At 42.9% G+C, this 16537-nt stretch overlaps 1 protein-coding gene across 1 annotated transcript in view; it reads right to left on the bottom strand.

Annotated features, from left to right (window-relative positions):
* Positions 1 to 5265: 5265 nt before the first annotated feature.
* The window catches only part of GPC4 (glypican 4), a 107359-nt gene continuing 96087 nt past the window's right edge, over positions 5266 to 16537 (bottom strand). Inside the window, exons 4-9 of the mRNA XM_070290722.1 lie at positions 15078 to 15243; positions 9826 to 9956; positions 9595 to 9741; positions 8769 to 8905; positions 7951 to 8126; positions 5266 to 7838 (exon numbers count right to left, since the gene is read on the bottom strand). Of these exons, the coding sequence (XP_070146823.1) occupies positions 7636 to 7838; positions 7951 to 8126; positions 8769 to 8905; positions 9595 to 9741; positions 9826 to 9956; positions 15078 to 15243 (960 nt within the window). The 3' untranslated portion in view covers positions 5266 to 7635. The remainder of the gene's footprint in view (positions 7839 to 7950; positions 8127 to 8768; positions 8906 to 9594; positions 9742 to 9825; positions 9957 to 15077; positions 15244 to 16537) is intronic.

The raw sequence follows: 16537 nt of genomic DNA, 5'->3' as shown, positions 1-16537 counted from the left end.
ACTATAGCCCTTTCAGGCTATATAGTGCTGAGCATGTGATTAAACCCAAGGGCGACTCATACTTAGTTTATCTTCTTTATACACACTGGGCAACAGGTCAAGTCCTTTCAATAACTTGCATTAGATTGTGCCCTCCTTGAATTTTATACAAATATTTATTTCTTTAGCTACACTGGGTCTTGGTTGTGGCACATGCAATCTTTGATCTTCCTTGCAGCATGTGATTCCTTGCAGTTCCCTGACCGGGAATCGAGCCTGGACCCTCTGCACTGGGAGCTTGAGTCTTAGCCACCCCCTTGAATTGAAAATTGCCTTGCCTGGCTCCTGAGAGCTTTCTACTAACCCCACCCTTGCCCCACCCTGTACTAGCAAAACTGTCACCTCTGCACTTTACACACCTTTCCTTTCCACCTGCTCACTACCTATACCTATCACACTACCATGCTCAGAACAGTTAGTCCTACATCCCTGTGTCTCCCCAGGGGCTTCCTGACGAGGACTCCATCTTACTTACATCCGCCCTCTTGTCCTCCAACACAGAGCAAGGCCAGACGTGTCAGAGATCAGATTATTGCCTCAAATCCCATGTAATTTGGGAGGCCCATATACCCAGAGCCATTGGAGACCTCTGCTCACCAAGGGCGAACATCTCTAGGTATTTCATCTTTGGAGTCTGTTTCAATATTACAAGGAATTTCAAATACTTTGGTTGCACATAGTTCTCCAAAAGGGAACTTAGAGGACAAATTATACAATGTGGGGCACATAAGGATCCATCCAGCTCTGACTTGTGTGTGGGCCAGTGGCCCAAGGGGCAAGGTGAACACCAACCTCTGGCAGCCCCCACAGTCGCTGCCTCTACACCACTCCCATCCACCATTTTGTTCATCATTAGCCTACAGCACCTTTGGTTTAACCAGTTACATAAGTCACTATTCATTGAGTAAAGGAAGAACTCCTCTTTCTTCAAAATGGACTATTTACACATTCTAAGAAGACGGTTTGTCTTGAGTCCTAGGAATTTGCTCTTCCCACAACATCTGGGGGTGGGGGTCACATGGCCTCTCAGCACCTCTCTCCGTAGACAAGTAAGGCCTTCACTTGCCTTTCTTTTAGAGGCAGAGCCCTTGGTCCCTGCTGGTTTTCAATGACATCTCTCTGGACCTCGTGTCAAGGTTGAGAACAAACACCAAAGCCAGAATACCTCTAGAGCAGGACCCTTCTGAAGCTTTATAGCACATACTGCTTGATGGGCACACTTGGACATGTATTCAGGAAACCAACCCAAGATCCCACAACCAAAAAGCAGAGAACACATAGTCCCCTTGCACTATCGTCAAAGCTCTGATTTGAAGTCAGCTGAGCAAGGAGCCATGGTGTGTGGTTAGAAAAATGTTCAAGAATTGTCTCTAGGTGGTTCTCGACTTCTCGCCTTCTACTCGGGCCAGCCAAAGTCTGCAGCCAAGGTCTGCCATGATCCTTACCCTGGTCCTTCCACAGGACCAGGAGAGCTCTTCATGCAGTAAGCCTGACAAGCATCATCCCTTCCTGCTGATTCAGATGTGAAATAAAGGGGAAAGGGTAATAGAAGGAAAAATAGCGCCCGAGATAAGCAGGCCTTTGTGGCAGACCAAGCTCTTGTTTTTGCATTTTTTACCTGTCACCCCTAGGACAAGTCACCCAACTTATCCCTTTGACACATCTGCAAAATGGAAGGGTTTCTACTCTGCAAGATCCTGTGAGATCATGGCCGTGGCCCAGCTTTAGTACCAGGTACGGAGATTCATCCTGCCTCACTGCAGGTGAATTAACAGAAGTACAAATGAATGACTTTGTTTTTTACAGTCAATGTGCTGTTTTTTGTTCATTGTTGCTGCCAAAACTTGTTGCAAAGTATTCAGAACTCCAACATCAAGAGTAACAACAATTTTTTCCTTATATTTAAGTGAGAAGTGAAAATACTGGCTGAAAACTCAGCATTCAAAATACTAAGATCATGGCATCTGGTCCCATCACTTCATGGCAAATAGAAAGGGGAAAAGTAGAAGCAGTGAGATTTTCTGGGACTCCAAAATCACCGTGGATAGTGACTTCAGCCATGAATACTTGCTCCTTGGAAGGAAACCTCTGACATACCTAGATAGCATGTTAGAAAGCAAAGACATTACTTTGCCGAAAAAGGTCCATATAGTAAATGCTATGGTTTTTTCAGTAGTCACGTACGGATGTGAGTAGGATCATAAAGAAAGCTGAGCACTGAAGAATTGATGCTTTTGAACTGTGGTGTTGTAGAAGACCCTTGGACTGCAAGGAGATCAACCCAGTCAATCCTAAAGGAAATCAACTCTTAATATTCATGGGGAGGAACAACACTGAAGCTGATGCTCCAATACTTTGGCCACCTGACTCAATGGACATGAGTATGAGCAAGCTCTGGGAGATACGGAACAGAGAAGCCTGGTGTGCTGCAGTCCATGGGGTCATAAAGAGTCAGACACAACTTAGTGACTGAACAATAACAACAAGGGAAGTGAGAGCAGGGCCACTAAAGACTTTTAAAGTCAACTGTAGTCAGAGAGTTGAGATCCTAGGGTGTGTTCAGAAAACCACCTGCTGACCATGATTCTTTCTTTCTAGCCAACTTGGCACAAACCGCCCCATGCAGCAAGTCACCAAGAAGAGAGGGTTATGGGCAACTTGAGGCTGTCGATGGTAAGGCAGAAAAGCAAATCCCAGGCAGTGGTTAATCTAAGAAATTCTATCTGGAATGCATTTTATATGTGCGTGCATTTCCCACCCCCCCCCCACCCTTGGCAGGAGACTTACCTTCCTAATTATGTTTCCCTTAGGCTATTATTAAAATTTGTCTGCGTTCCCCAAGCATACACCACTGCCAGCAGGGAGAAGGCAGCCCTAAGTGACAGGGTAAAGTCTAACTGGGATTGTTTGAAAATATACAAATACACCTGTGTAGATACACACTCACAAACACACAGGACTTCCAACTCTCTCAGGTAAGAAACACAGCAACACATAGTAGGGCAAGAAAGTTGTTGCAAAACTTCCCCAAAGTGCAGGGAACTTTGATTAAAGTCTATAAGACCACAAGCTCTTTATTTTCTTTAATGATTTTTATTTTTTCTGCCTGTGTCAAAGAGGCATATGGGATCTTAGTTCCCTGACTAGGGACTGAACCCATGCCTCCTGTGTGGAGTCCCAACCACTGGACCGCCAGGGAAGTCCCAGACCATGAACCCTTTAGAAAAGCATCTTGTGTCATCACACATGTGTTGTTTCTCCAATTCTTTAACCATACCTTTCACCTTTTATCAGCATGAACCTGGCAGGATTGATGCATGAAAATCTTTTTCTTTCCAATGATCCTATACTTTTCCCCACAGAACTCCTAATGTTTAAGAAATATCAAAAGTAGAGTAAAATTGGACATTTAATTCCACACATGGACCCTCAAGCTGAAAAATGAATTTCAGAATTTTTCTGATTACTTCTGAATTTAGAAGTCACTTCATGCCCTGATGAGTAAAAACTTAATTTTACATGAAAACTGAACTTGGACACGTGCATATCCTAATGATTCCTTGACCACTAGACAGATAATTCATGTGGTATCCCAGACAATCTAGTTACACATTTCCCTAACACTCTCATCTCCTTCCTGTGTGGTGGCTGATGCTATTTCAAGGCATTTGAGCTTGAGGAAACATTAAGAGTACTTTAATAGAATGAGTCCACTCTAGGGCATGACATTTCCTTCTTGAACCATTTCCAAGCATTAACAGTGGTATTAATGTGCTGCGCGCTAAGAGGATCTATCCAATCGCATTGCCCAAGGTCTTCTTTGCTGGTGATGATACAGAAACAAAGTGCCAAAGATAAACCTTAATGAAGCGCAGAGAGCATCCTAATTGTGCACTCTGGGATTACAGTACTACAATGCCAAACTGCTCAACAATTCCATGTTTATTTCTTGAAAAATTACTCAGATTAATCTGGGCCAAAATGCAGTAAAAATGCAAATTGTGGTAGCACAGAGAAGCCATGCCTTTTGAACAGGAGTCCTTTAGGGTCTCCTCTTCCTCTCAATACTTTTGAACATTATGAGAAACCTAAACAAATATGAGATGATTGGGCATAATATTCTACCTTTCAGGTAAAGAGACAAAAAAGAAAAGCCTCTATTCATATTTGCTTGTATTTGTATAAAGGAACTTTGGAAGAAGACATATAGAAATAACTAATAAGTTTATTTAGGGTGCAGGGATAACTGAGCAGATGAATGCAAGAACAGGATAGAAACTTTCACTCTGTACTTTTGTAGTACAGGTTTTTGTTTTTAAACCCCGTCCATATATGACCTACTTAAAACCTCAATTAGACAAGCGATTATTACATGGCCATTAGCCTTACTGATGGGCTTGAATCGCTGTATTACCATGTCATCTTTCAGGTAGTTTTCACATATACAAAAGGGATTTTTAAAAGAAAACAATCAGGAGTTTAAAGATAGAAACTGAATTTTTAAAGTATATCATAGAATGCCAAATTATATTTTTCCCACTAAGTTCTACTTAGAAGATTCTTCTCAGTGCTTTTTTTTATTTCAAAAAGAAAGTTGTATTTGATAGTGTGGTATTTGCTTGAGAGCAAGTGCACACACACACAGAGAGGCTTCCTGTAGTAGATACTGTTATTAACATATAGCTTTTAGCTATGCAAATAGACATATTCTGCCAACACAAAAGGGAAAGTAGAATTGTGTGTAGCACCATCTATACCTATTTTTATTGTGGTTTTGTAATCACATTCAGTAAGTTTTACTTTAAAGATGTAACTGTTAATTTTTGTAAAAAATTATTTGTATACTGTTAGGTTTCTAACACCCAGGAAACTAAAGTTCAAAAATCTAAGTCCATTGTACAGTTTTAGCAAAATAACAGGTGCTAATTACTAGTTTTGAAATAAAATACAATCTAAGAGTCGTAACATGTTTCTTAAGGTACAGAGTGGGTGAAGTGTTTGAAAATAACCAGTAATTAATTAATGACTTTGTAAAGCACAAACTCTTCACATGCTGTTAACTGAGGCTTTGGAAAAGTCAGGTCTCCTCACAAAGCTTTCCTTCTACTTCATATACTGAACTCTTAAGATTTTTAAAATATTCAACTTGCCTGTATTTCTGTTTTGGGGAGAGTGGGGGTGTGAGCCTGCCAGCTGGTTGGAAGCCAATAGTTATCCAGTCAGACCTGAATGGAAAAATCTATGATTTGTTTATTTCATAGTTCAAGTTCAAAGGCAAGAGACAATTTAAATAATAAAAGAGTAACAGGAAAAATTGCAAAGAAAGAAAACAAATCATTTAGACTCCAGAAGAACCTTCAAGAATATTTAATTCGGAAAATGTTATTGGTTTCGAGAACTTGACTGAAAGAAAACAGCTGGGCAGAGATCAAGGTTTTAAATTAAAAACAATCTAACAAGGTCTATGGGGATAACTCTCTGAGCCACATTTTGGAGACCAGATTCATTTCTACCAAGTAAAAGTAATAGCAATCTAAGCTAAAAAGGAAATTCCTCACAACTGAGGTAGTTACTAAGTATCAGCACATTTTCCAAGTTCTCACAAGGCAGCTTAGCTATTTACAATCAATTTTTCCTCATACATAAATGGAGCGCCTTCTCAATTTTACGTCTTCTGTGATTTAAGAGAAACAAAACTTATACACATGAGCCAGAATATGCCTATTTTATTAACATCATGCTTCAATAAATAACTGGCTACTTCTAATAAAATTAAGCCTCTGTTTATAACAGCCCCAATATTCCATTTGTCCATTCTGCAGAATTTGGTGTAAAAAGCTGAATGAAATGTAGACCCTGAGCTATCAAGTAATTACGTTTCAATATAAAAATAGAGAATTACTCTTATAACTGAAGATTGAACAATAACACAAACAACCTCTCTGTGGGTTTCAGCTTTTGGGGAATGGGTTGGGATCTGAATGGCTGTCTAAAGCAAGAAGAGACTTTGCAGAGTGTAGTTCTTTCTGAAGACTTCTGGAACTCCTTTTAACGTGAGTTGTTACATTCTCACAGTTTTATGAGCTATCATTTGGTAAAGACACAAGGAAACGGCCCCAAAGGGGCCAAGGCAGTGGTTACTCTTTGGTCTGGGACAAGAGTTAATGGCCTTTGTCAGTTCACCTGTGTGGTTAAAGATGTGTTCTTCTCAGTTTTACCTACTCCCATTCCTCCCTGCCCCCCACTCAAACGCCCAACAACATGAGAAGAAAAATCTGGACACTCAGAGCTCCCCTACTGGGCTGCTTGGCTGATGGGGTAGCACACAGCTGTGAACCGTGGCAAGACCTTTGGCTTTCAGATGGGGCAGGGCTGGGCAAGAAAAAGACTCAATGAGACACTTTAGAATCTCTTTTTTAAAAAACAAAACACTGGGATCCAAAACCAAATAAATGCAAATACACATGCATGGACAAACACTTTGCTTGAGTAGTGATACTTACTGCCTGCGCCCAGGCTGTACCCCAATTCTGGCTAGCCCCCCAGATGGCTATGACTGGGTTTGGAATCTGGAACTAGAGGGACCAAGTGAGATTGCTAGACACTTACTTCTGCTGGTGGGACATCACTTCAAAGAGGGTGGTCTATGGCCATACTACCCTGAACACACCTGATCTCGTCAGAGAGGGTCAAGTATGGACACAAAGACCAGCACAGTGGCTTGCTAACTTGCCTGTATTAAAAAAAAAAAAACAAAACCACACCACCACCAAACCAAACCCACCCCCAAATTAAGTGTGATACCCTGGGATACCCTGAATGCCTTATATCTTTCGAGGGAGATTAAGAATCTTCTAGATGGATAAGCGGCTTCCAGAAATGGACTGGTCTGTGATTGAAGTTTATACAACCCAGCTCAACCAACATGGGTAGTCTGCAGCCTCTTCCAGTCACCAGCTATAAATGAAGTATAACCTTCTTCTTGTATTGATGCCTGAACACAACCTGACAAGTGGCTCAGAAGCCCCCTTGTGCCTTCACATTGCAGAAGAAAAGATACAACACCTCCTCTTCTCTCCAGATAAGGCAACTAAAACAACAGGGATAGATGGCAATTTTACTGCTTGTTGGGCTTTTTCTTTTAATAAGATAACGTGATAAATAAAACCTGCTTCTGTACAGCTATTTAATATTTCAGAAATACGTACATGTTACATGCCAAGAAAGGACCCTGGTTTTCTTGTAAGAAACAAGGTGAGATCATATTGAAAGGAAAAAACCCCCACAAACAGAAAGAAAACAAACAAACAGAGTGATAAAAATCACAAATGCACAACTAACTACAGTTCTGTACCTACACCGTTAGCCACATTTAACATGACTCTGAGGAGGCCGGACTGACCTTACGTACAAGTCCCCTTCTCCCACAAAACTGAATGAAAAAACAAAGTCAGCATCCTTTAAACCAGTGGCCACATAGTAAAAACTGTACATTGTTGTCCATTCATTTAAAAAGCAAAGTCACTAGGATGGTATAAAAGTGATAACCAGTGCCTTTGTAACTGACGATGAACACTTGTTCTCTAAGGTTGAGAATTATCTCCACTCTCTCTGCATAACCAGGGATAAGATGCAGAAGATGGTGAGGAGGTAGGCCCAGGCCCCAGTGGGGACCCCAGCGCTGCTGGCTTTATCATTGGCGCTCTTCCCAGAGTGGTCAGTTGCATTATACTCAAACTCCGAAGGACACTGCTGAGACTCACATCCACTACCACTTCCTTCTCCACTGCTTTCGTCACCTATTTTTGGGGGAGGGAAAAAAGGAGGAATGTTTATTCTGTTCTTTCTCATCTCAAGGTGAGGTGTACACACAAACATAACAATCTGTTCTTTAGAAGCACACATGCTTACTGATATCAAAGAAGTCCACATCGTTCCCATTGTAAGCATTCTTCATCTTACTGGTCATAACTCGAAGAGCCATGACTTGACGAAGGATCAGTATGTCCGGTTTGCTGGTGTCAACCTGCACCTCTGGATTATTGCCCTGGTTGGCTAGACCATTTCCTGTCACAGCAAACAAGTACCTGCAATGAGAAAGGACCTTGTTAAGAGGATCAGTAAAACAAAAGCTGCTGAAGATTGGCAAAGATTCTTGCTAGGTTCTAGTATTTGCCACTTGCAGTGAACTGCAAGTGCTTGCCTTTTGAATAACTCAGAATCTCTCCTCTTCCTGGGGATACACATGTTCCTCCACTCTGGGACCTTTTTTGAAAACTACCCATGTTGTGGAGGTTGGTGGGGCAGAGTTAAGTGGACACTTGTCTAAGTTACTGGGTATGTAGGGGAGGGACACAGAGCACCATCAAGGAAGACAATGAGATCTTTTGAGAAGTGGTACTTGATGCGGCCATGCCATCAGGCACAGGATCACAGGTATTAAATATGAAAAATAATGACACTGTCAGAACAACTCAATCCTTGGTTGCAGCAGTAACGCTATCATATAACGACGGGCATAAACCTTTGCCCTGAGACTCTCTGCAAGTAGCTGGGGGCCTTCCCAACACTTCTACGCCAATTCCTAAGAATGCTTAGAAATCTTCCACGTTGTTGCCACCTGCTTGTGAAAGGCTTCACAATGCCTCGTTGAAACGACCGAGCAAACCTTCTCTGAAAGTTCCCCATCATGTAGGGAGAAACTGCACACTTGGTCAACGACGGCTCACCTGCTTTGGCCTTTCCCGTTCCAGCAATCATCTTCATTGCTGCTCCCTGCAGCCATCCTCTCATCGTTGCAGACACTGCTAGGAAGAGAGGACCAGAACTTCTTGGCCTGCTTCAGTTTCTCCTTGACATCAGTAACCTCATTAAGAGAAAGAGAGAGAACACAAAAACCTCTGTAAAAACCCCAAACTACCTACACATGTGCCTTCAGATCATGTCTAAAGTATCTCCAGAGCCTCTCTGGAGTCTGAAGAGAAAAATGCAGATTTTGGCTCGGCCAAAAATTCATTCAGGTTTTCCCACATCATGGGAAAACCTGAACAACCTTTCTGGTCACCCCAATACTTCTATGTAAAATGTATAAAATCACCACAAGAATTAACAGATGAAATGCAAGCTCTGAATTAAGTTGCCATTAAAAAAAAAAAAAAGCTGCCTAGTGCCTACACCCACTGTCCATTCCTGTTCTTCATTAGAACTATCATCTGAGGCCTACCAGGTCCCACGCCCCAGAGATACACTGGAAAAACACAGTATCTTCTGGCACAGCTTTGATGACTCAGAATCCAGCCTATGAGTTACCTGCACTGTGACATAAAAGGTAAGTGTCCAGATAAGCCTCAGAGCACCCCACTTCCTAGCTCTATGGATGAACTTTCTGAGCGAGGAAATCAGAGAAGCAGGTTCACTGACATTGCTGTGCAATTTGCTGGAAAAGTTTCACCTGAAAAGACCCTGTGCTTGGAATCCTCCAAATCAAACTGCATTTTGAGCAAATGTTTTCAGTTTTTTGCCATTAAACATGGCCATTCCTGCCCCAGGGCTCACCAATCGGTCCAAACTGGTGCCAGCTGCTGTAGTAGGGCGCTCCTCAGGATGGAAGGGCCTGAAGCGGGCACTGAAGGTGCCTTCTGAGATGGAACGGGAAATCCGACCAGCTGGGAGGGGCTTCGGGGGTCCACATCCCTGGAAAACCTGCATGGGCATAAATGTGGCCACATGAGGCATAGCAGGCTAGAGTGGGCCCCACCTCTCCAATCCAGGACCTGCCTTCCTTACCTTCTGAGATACCTGCACACTGTTCTCCTGCATGTTCATAATAGCATCTGATATCTTCACGTCGATGGGATCCATGACTGACTCAATGTTGAAAGGACCCTCTAGCCTCTCAGCCACCATCAGCATAGCATCTAACATGAGGTTTGGGGCAGAACAATACAGCATACAAAGTAAATCATTAGCTTGGCCTTGAGTGATCAGTCTGATTATTTTACTGTCTTTGTTTCCCTTGTGTGTGTCGGGGCGGGGGGGTGTTGGAGGGGGAGGCATGATCATCATTAATTCATGCAGTCGCTATGTACCACCAGCTCTCTAGAGTGGGAAGTGGCCAGATGAAGACTTTACTCCCCCAGCAAGAAAACACAATTGGGAACCTTCTATTACACTGATAATTCATCCCTCCACGTGTCAGTAGCTGTCACTGCATAGCTTTGACCTAGCTCCTGCCTGACACACCTAAGGCTGGGAGCAGAATAACATGACGGCTCATCCAGGGACTTCCAAGGCTCTTCCCATTTCATGTTTGATTTACAAGAGTCAAAAACATAAATCAGCTCAAATCCTGGCATACCAATTCTTTTCTTTCATTTTTTAAATGAAACCCTTTCAGATCCTTGGGTACGCAGTTAGAAAATATAAATGAAAGTGTTCCTAGGCACCTCCTTAGGAATTCTAAGGACTTCACAAGTAATGGCATTTTGTAAAATGCATTTTTGTATTAAGATAAACTTCCAATTTCAAATACAAGGGTCCTGAGTTATTTTAAAGCAAAAAACATGTGTCACTTTTTTATTCAAATGAAAAAAACAGAGACAGGGCACAAAATCTGTGTTTACAATGTGTATCCTTCACTAACTACTCAGCAAATCATTTCTACATTTTGGAAAAGTCTAGAATTTTTTAGGACACGGTGAATCTCTTAAAGAAAATCACCCCCTGTACTGGTTTTCTTGTCATCCATGGTTCTTGGGATTTAGTTAGTAGTTTTCCCTGATACTTATTGTGCAAAATTGGAAGAAACTGGAAAGGTTATATCCAAATGAGAAAAAGGATGCCTCATTTATGACAAGCAGTGAACTTTTCCATGTGCTCTTTCCCCTTAAAGGACAGTTAGGTCCACAGACTCCACAGCCTTCAGGTAGTCCAAGGACAGCTGCTGGAAAGAAGGGCAAGGTTCTAGAACATAGTAAGTCCCTCTCAAAGCATAGGCCACAGCTGAACTTCTACCTAAGCTCACAGGTGGTCAGCAACCTTCCACCTCCCCCAAGAACAAATGTGGCCCAATATTTTAAAGCTCGAGCTCATTTCTCTCAACCAGAATTCCAATGTCACAAAACATGAGCAGACTTCCAAGCAATGCATATTTGGGGGGAGAGTCATAATGAATGAAGTTTCAGGTCACATTGTGGTAATCACCAAAACCTGACGCTCCCAACCTCTAAGGAAAGCCTGCCGGCGTGAATATACCATTTTTCCAGGAGAGGAAAAATGCATTTGATGTGCTAGTGAAAGGGGAGCTCTGTAAACAAGTGGAGCAAAACCTAAACATGTTCATCACTGTCAAAGCATCAGTACCACCATGTCCGCAGAGCACAGACCTTCAGAGCCAAGAAGTCACCAGCTCCAGAGAAAAATCCCAAATACAGAGGTTTACATAGGAAGGAAACAGTGCATCCCCTCACTACTTATTTCCCTAGGGGTGAGGAAAGGCCAGATCACGAACATGCCTGTGAAAAGGAACACAAACCCCGATTCTTCTGGCTCTTTCAGTTCAGTTCAGTCGCTCAGTCGTGTCCGACTCTTTGCGACCCCATGAATCGCAGCACGCCAGGCCTCCCTGTCCATCACCAACTCCCGGAGTTCACTCAGACTGACGTCCATCGAGTTAGTGATGCCATCCAGCCATCTCATCCTCTGTCGTCCCCTTCTCCTCCTGCCCCCAATCCGTCCCAGTATCATTTGGTGTCTGTCAACTCCAGGCCAGCTGGCCATGCACAAGGGCCTAAGAAGGGAGTGGGGCTAAAACTGTCATACCAGCATTGCGTGTGGTGCTGCTGAAGAATGTGAGTGAGGCTGTGTTTTGCCCACAGCCTGCAGCCCGGGAGCCAAAGTCCCTGCTCAGTCCTGGGACAGGTCCTGCTAAGCCATCTACTGGGCGCCTCCATGATCTGATGGTATCAAATCCAGTGTCATTGCTTCTGATGACTCTAGGCTGCCTCCTGCCAGGAACTGGCTGATGGCCTAGCCAGCAATCCCAACCCCCTCATACTAAATCCCCAATGGCAGCGACACATGATATGAAGAAGGTTGGCTGGGAGTCATTCAAAAAGAGGGTTTCCTATAACCGCTTATAAACCAAGTCCAAGGTGTTTTAACTATTTGGATCCACCTTTATCAAGGTGGGTGACAGTTTAATAGGTGCAGTTCAAGAGAGAGAGGAGGGCACAATGGTAAGGCAGATTGGAAAACTCATCCTTAGTCTCTTTAAAGGTTCTAGTCTGACTGCAGCATTTCAGTGTTCATGACAGCTCCCTCCCACCCTGCAACAAACCAGCCCCTTCTCACAAGAAAGTGATTCCTTTTGCTCTGTGCTGCTGATAATCACGAACCCACATCTTTAGCCTCAAGACCAGACTGGATGAACAAAAGGCAGTTTTCCGACTTAACCCCGTGATCTGATTTAAAGAAGCAGGGGGGAAAAGCCCTCCTTGACCATTCATTAGCTGCAGTCATTTAAAGGAGGAAAAATTCCTTGTGAAGGGAAAAGAAAAAACTGAACTTATGGCACAGGCATGTAAATTGGGACTGAATTCGACAACCACTGAGCAAATTAATTAAACCCTTGTGAAAATCCATGAAAAAGCACTGGAGATTAACAATGTCTGTTGCTCCTGGCCTTTTATATCAGCTTATTAGAAATAAAGAATAAAATACCCATTAAAAATTCAGTTTAGATAGAATTATATTCCTCCTCCCTCCAAAAAAAATATTTAAAATAAATGAGGAAAATTGATTCTGAAATCCTACCAATTTCCACTTGAGTTTTGTTTCTAAAGATAACGAATGTAATTTGTAAAACGCACAGGAAGAACAGCAGCCATGGACATCCTCCTTGACTTAGAGTACATGGCTGAAGACGTAAATTAAGGAAGCCAGAGTATGGTATTGATATGGACCTGCAAGCTCTTGGAAAAATATATAGAATTTGCTTTTGTAAATGTTTATTTTTACTAATTTATTTGGCTGCACAGGGTGTCAGTTGTGACATGTGGGATCTAGTTCCCCAACCAGGGGTCAAACCCAGGGCCCCAGCATTGAAAGCTCAGAGTCTTAGCCACTGGACCACCAGGGGAGTCCCTAGAATTTGTATTTTAAGACAAATTTATGAGTTACACTTTCTCCCAGACACATCAGAATAACAGAATGGTTTACGTTATTCATGATGTGCCTGTAGAAAAGTTAGCCAACCTAGATCCCTGTGTGCAGGTGTTACTGCTTTGCCCAGAGAACTAGCACATTCGGTGCCACAGGGAAACGTGAAAAGGCAAACCATCTTGTTTCTTAAAAATGAATTAAGCAAAAGTGAATTGCAAACATGACATTTGCAGGTGGAGGTGAGAAGGCGAGTAAAAAAGATAGAGAAGAAAAAGTATATCAACTTTAATTTCGATCTGGAAATTATCTTCAAGTAACAATTTCTCCCATGGCTTCCTTCTGGGCATGATGTGCCACTGGTGTGTGTGTGTCTGGTCTTAGGCCTTCTCTTTCATGGGATTCTGCTTTTCTGTGTGTGGACTCTTTTTCAGGTCTTCTAGCTTTGAACTATTTAGCCTACAATAGTGCTGCGGTGTTTAATACTCACATCTTTGTTTCCTTGTGTCAGTATTCTCAAGAATCTGTTAGAGCCAATTGATTGATGCACTTTCAGAGTTAATATAATTAGATCTCATGCAGACTAAAAAGCATTCCCCAGCTCCAATCCCCTCATTCCCCTCCCCACAGCAAATTGCATACATGTTCCCAGGATGCGGACAAATAAGTGGAAAAATAGGTGCTTACAAAGACGCTCAAAATCTGCAATTATGCAAATGCAACTGCGGGGTGGGAGAGAGTTTGTTTTAGGGTACTGACAGTCTGTGTGTGCAGCCACACCGATAACAGCTTCAACACCTGCCACTAACATTCCAGGATTCCCATATGCATTAAGCAGGCATCCAGGGAGCTGATGACTGGATATTTCAATTATCCCTAATTTGTCATTTCCCACAAATCATACTTAACCCTCTTGGAAACGGGCTAGGTCACTTCCATCGCTGTCTGGGTTCCAGTAATAGGTTTTCTAGGTTTCAGGTTGTAGGTGAGAACACTGACCTCTGAAATTCTCAGGGCAAAAGTCCTTCCACTCTCACCAGAGCAGTCTGTGATCATTAAATCCTCTATAGAAATATAACTGCTAAATTTCCACAGTCAGATTACACTTGATCCAAATATCTAAGTGGTATCTGGCAGGTATGCAGAAGATTCAGTTGCAATGTCACAAACGTACCATTTGAAAAGCTCCTTCCACAGGTCAGTGATAGCTGTACTCCAGCGTTTACATGGATACAAGCCTACGATGTAGAACTAAAACTAACCTTTGGGGGAAAATGTCAAAAAGGCACTTTCTCATTATTGAAACTTGGTATTTGCTTGGTGTCCACTGTCTTCAGAAATACCACCATTAGTTCAAGGGAACATTTACTAGTAGAGCGGTATGAACTTTGAGTACGATCAGAACTCCGGGAATCACTATATAATGAACAGAAATTCCATCGCTGACAATTAAAACATCCCTTGGGGAATTCCCTGCTGGTCCAGTGGGTAGGACTTGGCACTTTCACTACTGGGGCTAGGGGTTCAATTCCTGGTCAGGGAACTAAGATCCCACAAGCCATGCAGCACAGCCAAAAAAAATTTTTTTTAATTAAAAGATAAAACATTTCTTGTGGCTGGAAGGTGAGCTATCCCTAATGAGTCATGTGCATGTGTGGGTGCTTAGTCGCTCAGTCGTGTCTGACTCTGCAGCCCACAAGGCTCCTCTGTCCATGGGATTCTCCAGGCAAGAATACTGGAGTGGGTTACCATGCTCTCCCCCAGGGGATCTTCCCAACCCAGGGGTCGAATCCATGTCTCCTCATTGGCAGGTGAGTTCTTTACCAGGAGGCCACCTGGGAAGCCCGGGAGTGACACAAACACATTAATCGCCTGCTCACCTATGAAATTGTTCCACTCGAGATCAAGATCCCCTTGGTTGGCCAAACAGCCTCTCATGATGTTGGAGCAATAGTTGTAACAGGGTTTCACGGTCACGAGACCTTGGCAGTGGGAGCAGTACATCATCTTCACCAGGGCATGGGTACACTGGGTGGTGGGATTCACCTAATTTGGGAGAAGAAATAGACAATGGTGGGACCAAGACAGAGACAGCAACTGCATATCTACTGCAAATCTATCAACTTGACTTTGAAGGCTTGGCCATGAATTTCACATATGAGTCACAACGGATCACATGTAGCATGGCCTGGCATGCTTACCGAAGAGGTGAATTACAGCAAGATTAGATGAAGAAAAAGGGTATGCTAGGAAGGCATGGGGAGGTAGGAATGAACATTCAGCAGCTCAGCTGCATATGACACACACACTCAACTACTCCCACCCATTTCAGATGGTCATCACTGTGTGTGCCATGCCAGACTGTAATCTGAGCACGTCTTCTTTTCAAACTGCTAGACCACCCTTTCAAATGTAAGCCCCCCAGTCAAGGTTTAGAAGGGTAGCTCGTGTGTACTCCTTTCTCTGCCCATAGCTGCACAGAAGGCAAAATGGATGTATCCTACATGGAAGAATATGAATAAATTTGAACTTGGGGTTATGTGAAGGCTGTCTGAGGCTTGAGAGCAGCAAAGCATGGAGTGCTCAGGGTCCACATGATAGAAGACATGGGACTTAGTTACATTCCGAAGAAGGGGTTGATTTATTTATATCTTAAATTTTATTAACGTATAGTTGATTTACCATGTTGTGCTTCATTTCTGTTGTACAGCAGCGGGACTCAGTTGTGCATATATTTATATTTTTCAGATTCTTTTCCATTATGTTTTATAACAGGGTGTTGATGTTGAATATAGTTCCCTGCGCCATACAGTAGGACCTTGTTGTTTATCCATTCTATATACAATAGTTTGCATCTGCTGTTCACAAGTGGTTTAGATTGAAATGATCAAATGAAGGGAGAACACTGCAGTTAAGGGAGAATGAAATCAACAAAAGCATACATGGTATGGAGCAGACTGTGGATGGGGTTGAGGGATTCTGGGAAATAAAGTTGCCTGCGTATAGGATGGACTGCATATGTGACCAGGCTATTAAGGGGCTTAGACAGCAGGCAGAAACCAAGACACCATATGGCAGGACACAGAGAGCTACTAAAAGTTCATGAGCAAGGGAAGCAGCAAGGATGAAGGCGGCACCGAAGTCAGATGTGGCTCGATGGCCTCTGCAGACAAATGAGACTTAGTTTCATCTTTCTACTTCTATAGGATGCAATTGTCTTGGGCATAGAAGAGCTGATCCCATCCTGTCATTCATTTCCATCAATGCTTAGAAAGGATCATGGCCAGGATCACGAGCTGGCAGCCCCCCAAGAGGTCCTGTCTTCTCAGTCTCTCAGCCC

The sequence above is a fragment of the Ovis canadensis genome, chromosome X (assembly GCF_042477335.2).
Source record: "Ovis canadensis isolate MfBH-ARS-UI-01 breed Bighorn chromosome X, ARS-UI_OviCan_v2, whole genome shotgun sequence".
Classification (NCBI taxonomy): domain Eukaryota; kingdom Metazoa; phylum Chordata; class Mammalia; order Artiodactyla; family Bovidae; genus Ovis; species Ovis canadensis.
The sequence above is the reverse complement of the archived record's forward strand: the minus strand, read 5'-3'. Positions and strand labels throughout refer to the sequence as shown.